At 39.9% G+C, this 10916-nt stretch overlaps 1 protein-coding gene across 1 annotated transcript; it reads right to left on the bottom strand.

Annotated features, from left to right (window-relative positions):
• Positions 1 to 2913: 2913 nt before the first annotated feature.
• LOC133995604 (PR domain zinc finger protein 12-like) lies at positions 2914 to 6159 on the bottom strand. Its single transcript, XM_062435072.1, has 5 exons — positions 5925 to 6159; positions 4182 to 4372; positions 3880 to 4035; positions 3505 to 3619; positions 2914 to 3368 (listed from the first exon to the last, which is right to left on the bottom strand). Exons 1-5 carry the CDS (start codon positions 6142 to 6144, stop codon positions 2914 to 2916), a joined length of 1137 nt encoding a protein of 378 aa, XP_062291056.1. The 5' UTR covers positions 6145 to 6159.
• Between the last annotated feature and the right edge of the window lie 4757 nt (positions 6160 to 10916).

The raw sequence follows: 10916 nt of genomic DNA, 5'->3' as shown, positions 1-10916 counted from the left end.
TATTATATAATCTTAGTTTCATCATTGAGAACATTACATAACCAAATGATATGAGTTATTCAGTCTTTTGCAACACAGAGAATAACATTAAAAAAACATTGTGCTTGTTGTAGAGCTGCAAATAATTATTTTTTATTATTGATTAATCTGCTGATTATTTTACATGCAATTTCTTGTAACTCCCAGTGAAGCCGTCATCTGCTTGTTTTGTCAGACTAACAGTTTAAAAGCTAAAGATATTCAATTTACTGTCAAATATGACAATAAAAAAACAAAAATGGTCACATTTGAGAAGGTGGAACAAGAGCTTTATTGGCGATTATCAAAACATTTGCCAGTCCAGTAAACTAAACCAATCAGGTTGGGGTCAGTCTGTCTCTTCCCTCTTAAGATCACGTGCACTCTGTTAATAAATGGACTTCCTGGGAGAAAATAACCTGGATATTAAAGAAAAATGGGAATTGGAGATGAATACAATAATATCTGACAAACAGTGGGAAACTTTATTTGAACAGAGGCATAAGGTAACAAATAGCCTCAGTTGGAGGGAATATGGTTGGAAGCTGAGAATGAGATATATTAGAACACCTCTGGTTACATCAAAGTGGAGTAATACTTCACCTGAGTGTTGGAGGGGTTGTGGCTTACTGGGGGACCACACACATATATTCTGGGATTGTCCAAAAGTATTAGAATATTGGAAAAATATCAATCAATCAATCAATCAATCAATCTTTATTTATAAAGCGCCAAATCACAACAAAGTTATCTCAAGGCACTTTACACATAGAGCAGGTTCTAAACCGAACTCTTCAGGTTTTAATTTTAAAGAGACCCAACATTCACACATGAGCAGCACTTAAAGACAATGGCAAGAAAAAACTTTTAAACAGGAAGAAACCTCAGAACCAGAACCAGGCTCAAAGTGGGAGAACATCTGCCTCGACCGGTTGGAGTAGAGAGGAGAGAGAGGAAGGAGAGGAGAGAGAGAGAGAGAGAGAGAGAGGAAGGAGAGGAGAGAGAGGAAGAATAGGAGAGAGGAAGGAGAGGAGAGAGAGGAAGGATAGGAGAGAGGAAGGAGAGGAGAGAGAGGAAGGAGAGGAGAGAGAGGAAGGAGAGAGAGAGAGAGAGAGAGAGAGAGAGAGGAAGGAGAGGAGAGAGAGGAAGAATAGGAGAGAGGAAGGAGAGGAGAGAGAGGAAGGATAGGAGAGAGGAAGGAGAGGAGAGAGAGGAAGGAGAGGAGAGAGAGGAAGGAGAGAGAGAGAGAGAGAGAGAGAGAGAGAGAGAGAGAGAGAGAGAGAGAGAGAGAGAGAGGAGAGGAGAGAGAGAGAGGAAGGAGAGGAGAGAGGAAGAAGCACATAGAAAATCAACATTGAAGCTAGAAGGTCCAGGACTGGAATCTGTCATCCTGACGTCTACAGGCCCAGATTACCTGTGAGACCAGAAAGCACAGACAACTCCGGGGAAGAAGTTTAGCTTATTGATGCATTAATAGTACATGAATGTTAATGGATATAGATGGATGGATAGAGAGAGAGAGAGGAGGAGAGAGGAGCTCAGTGCATCATGGAGGTAGGAGTCCCCCGGCAGTCTAAGCCTATAGCAGCATTGGATATGGATCCAATACATTTTTTATTGGGCATAGTACCTGAGGACTTTCTGGAAGATATAGCCATACAAAACTGTTAAGGACACTTCTGCTAATTGCAAATAAAGTCATAACGGTCTCCTGGTTGAAGCCCCCCCCCCCCCCCCCCACGATAGTCCAATGGAGGGATAGAGTCCAAGAGGTGTATCACATGGAATATACCACTGCAGTTTTACAGCTAAAGTCAGAAGCATTCCTCAATAACTGGACCATTGTGATACCTTTATCTTTGTTTTTGTTTGTGTGTCTTCTCTGCTGGAACCTGAAGACAGGTCTAGGAATAACAATGTATTAACCTATTGAAGGATGTCCATCAGTCTTTAAGTATTTGCCTTCAATCCATGGACTACCCGTCTGAACCCCCTAAGACTGACATAATTGGTATTCATCTTTATGCCATATAAGAATTTGTTTTGATGCACTGTATGACTGATGTGAAAACAAAATAAAAAGAAGTTCAAAAATAAACAAATAAATAAAATAAAAATAAATGGACCTCTCATATTAAAATTCTTAGATTCACATGAACTATATTCTCTTTTTATATGTGATTTAACACAAAACCCCCAGATGTGCATTAACAGCTGTTTCTGATGCTGACCTGCAGCCACTTTCTACAGATTAATGTAATAATCAAAATCACACAGTAAGTCATTTTATATCATATCATTTATTTAGAATAGAAGAAGCACAAACATATTTACATTCACATATACAGTAGCATACAATACAGTTTCATTAAGAATTACACAATTCTTACCAAGTATACAGTCTGTACAAGGTTAAAGTGACAATTTAGTTTTACAGTGTGGAAACGATACAGTGGAAACAAATGTGTCCACATCCCCTTTTATACTGTTGTTTGTTTTCACCTGAGCTGGTGAGATGTGATGCAAAAAAATTACACAAAATATATCGAAAATATTTCTTTCTTTTTTGTTCTTTCTCACATTTGTGGTGACATGTGACACTTTAGATGTAAAGATTACACAGAGAAGCGTTTTAAAGTATTTGTAAAATCTTGAAACTTGAGTTGTTCTCTTAGTAGATTTCATTAAAACATCCTCCTGATGGATTTTCTGGTGATGTGATCACCAAAGAAACGAGCAGAATTAGGCAACATATTGAAATGTCTTTGCCAGATGCTTTACTGTCACGTCCTCTTGATGATTTCCTTTAATGAGGGTCTGTCTTTATCTCTCCACTACAGCTCTAATCTAAAGTGCAATGTTGTTTTGCTCGACTGTCCCTCCATGCTTCTGTCATCATAGCACCATGGTGGGGATGTGGTGCACCATGGGCATCTGGTGCTGGTGGGGTATAGCCGTCATCTGTTGGGGAGGAGGGGACACTTGTGAGGTCACGTCGGTCACAGTCACCGCCGGTTTGTGCCGTGCGCTCTTCTGGTGCGCCCTGAGGCCCGCCAGCTGCGAGTAGGCGCTCTGGCAGACCTGACACTTGTAGGGCCGCTCTCCGGTGTGCAGGCGGACGTGGTTCCGGAGCGTGGACGACTGACTGAAGCGGCGGTTGCAGAAGCGGCAGACGAAGGGCTTGTCCAGAGTGTGGATGCGCATGTGGGAGCGCAAGTTGCTGCGGGAGTTGAAGCCTCGGTGGCAGATGACGCAGCGCATGCGGCCGGCGGAGGTGATGGTGGTGATGGTGGGGGTGGAGGAGGAGGGAGGGGAGCACAAGGACGGGGCGTCACAGGGGTGGGAGTCATCTGGGAGAGGAAACAGGGAGGAGGAAGACGAGTTAAAGTGTGCCTCAGATGGATGATGCTGCCCAGAGGTGGACCACAACAGCTGTAAAATAAAGCTTCTTGCAACATCTAATAGTTATCAATGAAAGTGTCTCACCAGTCCTGGTTTTCTTCAAATGTTCTTCGTCTGTTCCTGGAACTCCAGGGATCCCCAGGAACGTGTTGAGGGTGTTTCCATACCAAACCAGAAGCTCCTGATCCGGTGGGATAGTCTGAAGCAGAGAAGACACTGGTCAGTTCATTATACTGCTGTGAGCTCTGTGTGCAACCTGACAATCAACTACCATCACAGAAATCACATATATCTTAATTTTAGCCAACAGGTGGCGCTGTTCTAAAGGACATGTAGCTACATGCTGGTGGCCTCCAATAGGCCTAAAATCCTACAAAAGCGCTCCAGGCCCAGTCCATGCGCACCACAGTCTCATATTTCCAGCTGCTGAACAGAAACAGATTGAATGTAAAGTCTCACCTCCACAGCCTTGTAGAAGATGCTGCTGCCGATCTGCACCACCTCCAGGTTCTGTTCCTGCTCGTTACGGGCGCACTTTATGTAAGTCATCCAGCTGCGCTGATCCTCCTGGCTGGCATCGATGAAGTAGCGCACCGTGCCGTCCTCATTGAACACCTGAGCGCACACAAGAGCAAGGAAACCCGGTTCAAAGGAGGCCAGAACAGTCTGATTAATGCAGACCACATGGGCTGCACATTGTGTCATATTCACAAACTCACAAGACTGAATAAATGAGGTCTGGTTTACTTTATTATTCTCACCTCCCACATGAGGTTGTTATTCTTGAGCAGGTCCACGTGTTCAGGGGACAGGACTCTGCCTGTGAAAGGACCCATTTCGGTCCCTGCTTTGATCCAGGTCTTTGAGAAGATGCCCAGGCCTTCTCCAGGGATTGAGCTTTGGGCGATGATCACTTCACTGGGCAGCACCAGGCTGGACAGCTTCTGCACCTCTGCAGGAAAAAAGAAAAAAAAAAAACACGTGAGCTTTCAAAATGCAAAAAAATAAATAAATACTGACTGCGTAATTTATATTTTATAAACACAGACTGCGTGGAGCCTAAATGTCTTTAAATTGAAAGTGAATGAAAATGGAATACAGATAAAGTAAGGAACCTAAATTTTGTGATCAAAGGTTGTTCAGCAGGATGCCAAAAAAGCTTCTCATGAAACAGGATTGCTGGAAAAGTCCTGAAAGCAGCAAATGGACTGGATCTTATTTTAGTCACGAAATATTAAGCTACACTTTATCCTCCGTTTAATTCGATTATCTGGCTGAATTGAAAGTTTTTGTTGTGCAGAGAAACCCCCTCGGAAAGCATTTTCATCCGCATCAGAAAGGGGAAAAAAAGAAAAAAACTCTTGCGCTTCTTTAATGTCAAAATCAAAGATTTTTTTTTTTTATTTGAGGCTGCGAAAAGCCCGGCCGAATAGAGGTTAAATGGTCCTCCATTGCTCAGGGTCCAGCAATTTGTCATGCTTCAGATGTGATATTCATTAAACTTTACTGGAAAAGAAACGGCTAATTCCAAATTCATTATCCTTTTAAGAACTTTGTAGCAATAAATTTGAGCTGAATGAAACGAGGACTTGTTTAAAAGACTCAGGAATTTCTGCAACAAAAAAATGGAAAGGCGATTAGATGGTTGACATGCAATGAATAGCATTAGATTTAGCCTCCACGGTGCATTATGCGAGGAACAGCAAATCTTTTAAGGAGAGAGAAAGAGAAAAGCTCCGGAGCCCCATAGCTGCCAAGAGAGGAAAAGAGACTGTCCGGAGATTGATGAATGCGGGATAAAAACCCGGGACATCTCAAAGAAAGGAAACCTTTCTCTCCGCGAGGTTTAAGTGGAAACTTTCCCAGGTCAAGCACAAAGTTAACCAAATGAATTTAATGCCCCGCGTCTTTCAATCAGCAGCAGTTACACGCCTAACAAGCCTCTAAACGCGAGGTCTCACAGCTCTGAAAGGGTTAATGCGTTAAATGGATCGAAACAGAAGCAGCAAAAAAAATGAGGAGAAAATGCAGAAAAACGGCAACAAGTTCTCAACTTATGGAGATAAATTAGATATTTGAAGCGTAAAGAGAAAGTTGTTTTTCTTGGATAAGTTGCCGGATTTTCTCAAAATTGTGCAAAACGCACAAATGTAACTGTCAGGGAGGATAAATAAATGACATTTATTTTTCTTGGATTATACAAATTTGTCAAAAAATAACATGTAAGCTATCCAATCCAAAATAATATCCACTGCACGCACGATTTTAGTAAGGATGCAGGCTATTTATGTAGTTAAAGCTGTAGTAATAAAGTCATTATTGAAGTTATATAAAAGACCAATTTTACGCACATTTGGTTTAAATTGAAATCAATCCGATTAGGCTCCAATAACACACTTTAAAATCCTCCAAGCACGCGCAACAATATGATGGATTAAACTAAACTAAACTAGATCATGAAATAAAGTCCCTCAGTAAAGCAGCTGAGCCGCAGGTGAGCTTACCTCCAGTGAAGGACTGCGCCAGCACCTCGGCGGTGAAGGCTATCTTTGGGCTGCAGCCGCTCTGCCTCTCCTCCGCCAGGTGTTCACCCAGCACGTTCCTCCACCTGCCGTACAGGAAGCTGTGCAGGATGTCCGAGGTGATCACGTCCGACAGCGAGCGGCTCGGACACTTAAATCCAGACTTGAGAGCGAGAGCGTCGGCGGGTAGCACGGAGCCCATGCTGCAAGATGTGGAAAGAAAATAAAAAAGAAAGAAAGAAAGAATGAAGAAGAAGAAGAAGAAGAAGAAGAGGGGAAAAACCCTGAAAATGAGACAGCGGCGCAGCTGCAAGTGTAAAAAAGAAGGAGTGGACACGCAGAGCTGCTCCTCAGTCCCTCTGCTCCAGACTGTCTGTGCGTAAAGCTGCCCTGCCTGGCTGTGAGGGGCTCTTTATATAAGTGGCTAGTGTGACCCTTGTCTAATTACTTATTAATGACACACCCCTCACCGTGTGGACCTGCCTGCTGCACCGCAACAAACCAGCACAGACATTTAAAAAAAAAAAAAAAAAAAAAAAAAAAGACGACAGAGAGAGAGAGAAAAAAAAGGAAAAAAAAGAGAAAGTGGGGATCAGAGTGGCCAAAAACTTTATTGTGCTTTAATTATGTGCACATGAGCTGCACATTAGAGTCAATGCACAATGATGCATGAATGTGCACCTTAAAATCTGAGGTTTAAGTCATGCATGATTTGTGACATCACAACTAGTTTGGAGCCAATAAAAGAAAAGATGACATTTTAATTCTTTTTATTAATTTTTTAAAGTGCTAAATAAACATTTTTTGTGTGATTTTTTATTCCAAGCAGATGATTTTTAGACGAATCTGTAAATACTGAATGACTAAAATGGTAAATCGTGCTTAAAATATGACGTATTTTTGATATGTTTAAAAGTAAAACCTGCAAAAATGACTTCAAAAGGCTTTAAGAGCTTCTAAATAAAAATAAGATTATGTTTGTGAATAATTAAAGGTGCAGTCTGGATGTTATGAGTATCAATTAATTTCTAAATTTCTGTGCTAAAGTCACGTGATCCGGAGTTTTTTTCTTTCTCTTTATTTAAAGACTAAAAACCATCTCTGTCAGCTGAAGTGATAAGTTGTTTTTTGAGTGTTTTCTCTGTGCAGAAGTGGGTCATTGAGTCTGGGAGTTGCTCGCCCATTTTTTTCTCATGCATTTCGTATTCATGCGGTGGTAATATTAATTTTTTTTGTGAGGAGTTAGAGCGGGAATAACAAGAATGGAAACAAGCTTTTTCTCTCTCTCTCTTTGCACCGCGTCATTGTTCACATGCAAAAAATGCAAAGCTGCTTTGACGTGGGCTCACTTTTTTTTTTTCAAGCCCTTGTTGAGGTAAGCGGTTTAATATTCATGGATGTTCAGAGCCCCCCTCCCCTCCCCTCCTCGGTATTGTGACAACGTTTAGATGAGTATATACGACCCCCCCCCCCCCCTCTCCCCTCCCTCCCTCCTCTCTTTTCTTCTCGCTCCTCCTGTGTTTTTTCCTCTCTTGCCTATTTTTCGGGCTTGATGGACTGCGGCTAAATGGGCAGTTTTCCTTCTTTTCCAGCAGAGAGGACATCTTTATTCCATCCCCGGCTCACAGGTTTCCTATTCAGCTCCCCTCCAAGTAATGTCAGGGCCCTGAAAAGTGCTGCAAATCAATCTTTCATGGTGTTTTGAGGGCAATTTGACATCCATGCACTCCTCTTTTCACTGCAACAACTACAAGGGGATTGTCCGAAAAAAAAAAAAAAAAAAAAAAAAAAATGGGCAAGTTGTGCTCTCTCTGTTTTCTGGACGAATATGGACTGTGGCAATGTAATGGGAAAGAAGATATGGCAACTAAATACAATAGCTGAGAGTTTTTTTCTTCTTGAACAGCAGAGATAGTGAAAAAAAAAAAGGCAAGGTGAGTGACAGGGCACGAAAAAAGATTACTGTGTAACAGCTGCTTTTTATGAGCGGGCCCCTCCTACATTTGTCTCCTTTTTCCCAGATGAAATTTCTCTGCGCTTTCAATGGGATTCTTTCTCATCTAGATTGATTTACATTTATAGCATTCATCGCACAAATCCCGAGGTAAATGGCGGGGGGACAGGGGGGCTGGGCCGCTCTTTATTAAAGAGGAATTAAATGAATTGAATTGGGGTAACGCATGGATTTGATTTGCTTATTTATGCATTAACCTGTGGCATTATGCGGAGCTGGTAAAGCCTCGGGCATGTCAGCAATAGCAAATCATCCTGCTTAGCTGTTCCATTGTAAAACAATTTGCGCCATTATTCTGTCCATTTAAAGCTTATCAATTTAATGTGGATGATTGACAATTATTGCACAAAGAGTGAGGTAATTGTTTTATTTCAAAGAGCCGGTGGGAAACCTATCAAAGAAAAAGCGTTTGTGTGTGTGTGTGTGTGTGTGTGTGTGTGTGTGTGTGTGTGTGTGTGTGTGTGTGTGTGTGTGAGGATAAGAGGCAGAAATAAATAAATGGGAGTAAAAAAAAAAAGACTCGCTCGCGAGCTTTTTAAAATTTAATGATAAAATTATAGATTTTTCAAAAGTTATATTTTGGTTGAAATTTATGTGATTTAAAAATAATAAATTTGTTGCCACCTGCTTTAAAAAAAAAAAAAAAAAAAAAAAGTCCCAGTCAGATTAAGAAACTGAGACTCTCGGGCCTGCTGCTGCTGAGGAGGTAACACACACACACACACACACACACACACACACACACACACACACACACACACACACACACACACACACACACACACACACACACACACACACACACACACACACAGAGGAGAGAGTCTCGAGGGATCCTCCGCAGGGCCATTAAAAACAGATTAAGGTAGCAGCCTCAGTGTGATGGATACCGAAGATCCGCTTATCTGCCGCTGAGGTGAGAGAGGTGCAGTCCCTCCTCCTGCTGATGCACGGGACAGGGGGGGGGGGGGGGGGGGGGTCACCACACCTGCTTTAGAGGAGGTGGAGGTGTGTAAGGAGGATGTTATTCTTATTATTCTTTATTTGGATCTCTATTCTTCCTGGGGGGGTCCACACACCACAAAAACACAATTTAGGCCTTTAGCAAAGACATAAAACACAGACAACAAGTAAAGAAACTAAACATTGCAACAAATTTACATGCATGTATGTTTATTTTAATATATTCAGCAAGTAAACTGGTTTTTAAATTACATTTTGTTGCTCTTTGTTACCTTAAATATTCAGATAAATAGAGGAAGTGGAAGAGAAGCAATGATTCAAACATTATTAAAACATTAATTTATACACAAAATAGCCCAACAGATTATATCAGATTAAATGTTTCTGCTTCCTTAGACATTAAATTACATGAACAGACAATTCAAATAGATCAATAAGGTTTAATGGCTTGTATGAAGCACTCAGATCTTTATATTAAATCAAAATAAAATATAAAACACTCCTTTAAAAGTTCTGCATTTATAATATTTTCACTTAAACTATTTATAAACTATTAAAATGCATAATCACTTTCCTTCATATTTATTATATAAATCATGTTTTTTATAATTTCTAGAGCCTTGAAGCATCATTTTAATGTTTTCTACTGTTTCTATCAGTTTCATTTATAACAAGGCCAGTGGTGGAATGTAACTAAGTACATTTACTCAAGTACAGTTTTGACATACCTGTATTTTACTCGAGTATTTCAATTATATTCCACTTTATACGTCTATCAGAGGAACATATTTATACGCCACTATTTCTCCCAGATACACTTTTGTTCCTTCTCAGATATCAAAACCCGAAAGAACTTAATCAACCCATCCTAATAAACACAGAGATGCAATTTCAGTTTCAATGGTGCAACATTTCATATTTAAGCCATGCAAACTAATCTCACGACTTAAAAAACGTAATTTATATTTAATTATTTAACATTTAATTTAGATTCATTTGTAGAGATCTCCTCTCACTTTGACATTAAAGTGTAAAAAATCCACATCAGATCCCTTTTGATTCAATGCTGTCAGACAATGAAACATCAAAAGCTGCAAAGGGGAGTGAAGACTTTTTCAATATCCTCATTTTGCATTAAAATACTTTTACTTTGGACTTAAAAGTGCATTTTGCATTTAACACGTATGTACTTTTATCTTAGTAAGCAATGAGTATTTTTATACTGTGATATTACTTTTACCTTAGTAAACTTCTCCTGCTGCTGCTGCTGCTGCTGTCTTATAAGCTTATATAGTCATAGATTGTGGTGTGTTGTCCTCAGGTGTACCTTTGCAAGCAAGTCACTCATGTGTCAATGACGTATAAGGATTTACAACAACTCAATGTTAGAATAATAAAAACAAGCATATCTAATGCAGTAGTTCAAACATTCAGAATGTTGTGTACCTGAAAATTCATATTATAAATGTGAAAGTGATTTTAGTGGGTTTTTCAAGATTAATTGGCACTGGCCTTAAAAAAAGTCATGTGGTGCGACCATGATTCATCTTGAAATATCTTATATAAATAAAAGATCATCATTTACAAACATTTAAAAAAAAAAAAAAGCAAATACTTTGTTTCCAAACACTTTATATTACTGAAAACTTGTTAAAAAAAAAAAAAAGATGTGAAGCGTGTTAAGTAAATTAATTTATTTCAAGATGAATCATGGTCGCACCACATGACTTTTTTTTAAGGCCAGTGCCAATTAATCTTGATAAACCCACTAAAATCACTTTCACATTTATAATATGAATCTTCAGGTACACAACATTCTGAATGTTTGAACTACTGCATTAGATATGCTTGTTTTTATTATTCTAACATTGAGTTGTTGTAAATCCTTATACGTCATTGACCCATATATATTTATAAAGCCCACAAATTTGCCTCAAGAGGTTTTGAAACCTTGAAGCACACCTGCTTTCCTTTGACTCAACTTCATGTTTTATCAC

The sequence above is a fragment of the Scomber scombrus genome, chromosome 15 (genome assembly GCF_963691925.1).
Source record: "Scomber scombrus chromosome 15, fScoSco1.1, whole genome shotgun sequence".
In the NCBI taxonomy this organism is placed as follows: domain Eukaryota; kingdom Metazoa; phylum Chordata; class Actinopteri; order Scombriformes; family Scombridae; genus Scomber; species Scomber scombrus.
This window is presented reverse-complemented; position numbering and strand designations above follow the sequence as displayed.

Excerpts from the sequence above, each read along its gene's own strand:
- LOC133995604 (XM_062435072.1), bottom strand. The coding sequence starts at position 6,144 with ATGGGCTCCGTGCTACCCGCCGACGCTCTCGCTCTCAAGTCTGGATTT. Across the intron at positions 4,036-4,181 it reads ATAACAACCTCATGTGGGAG|GTGTTCAATGAGGACGGCAC; the intron begins GTGAGAATAATA and ends GTGTGCGCTCAG. Across the intron at positions 3,620-3,879 it reads TCTTCTACAAGGCTGTGGAG|ACTATCCCACCGGATCAGGA; the intron begins GTGAGACTTTAC and ends TCTCTGCTTCAG.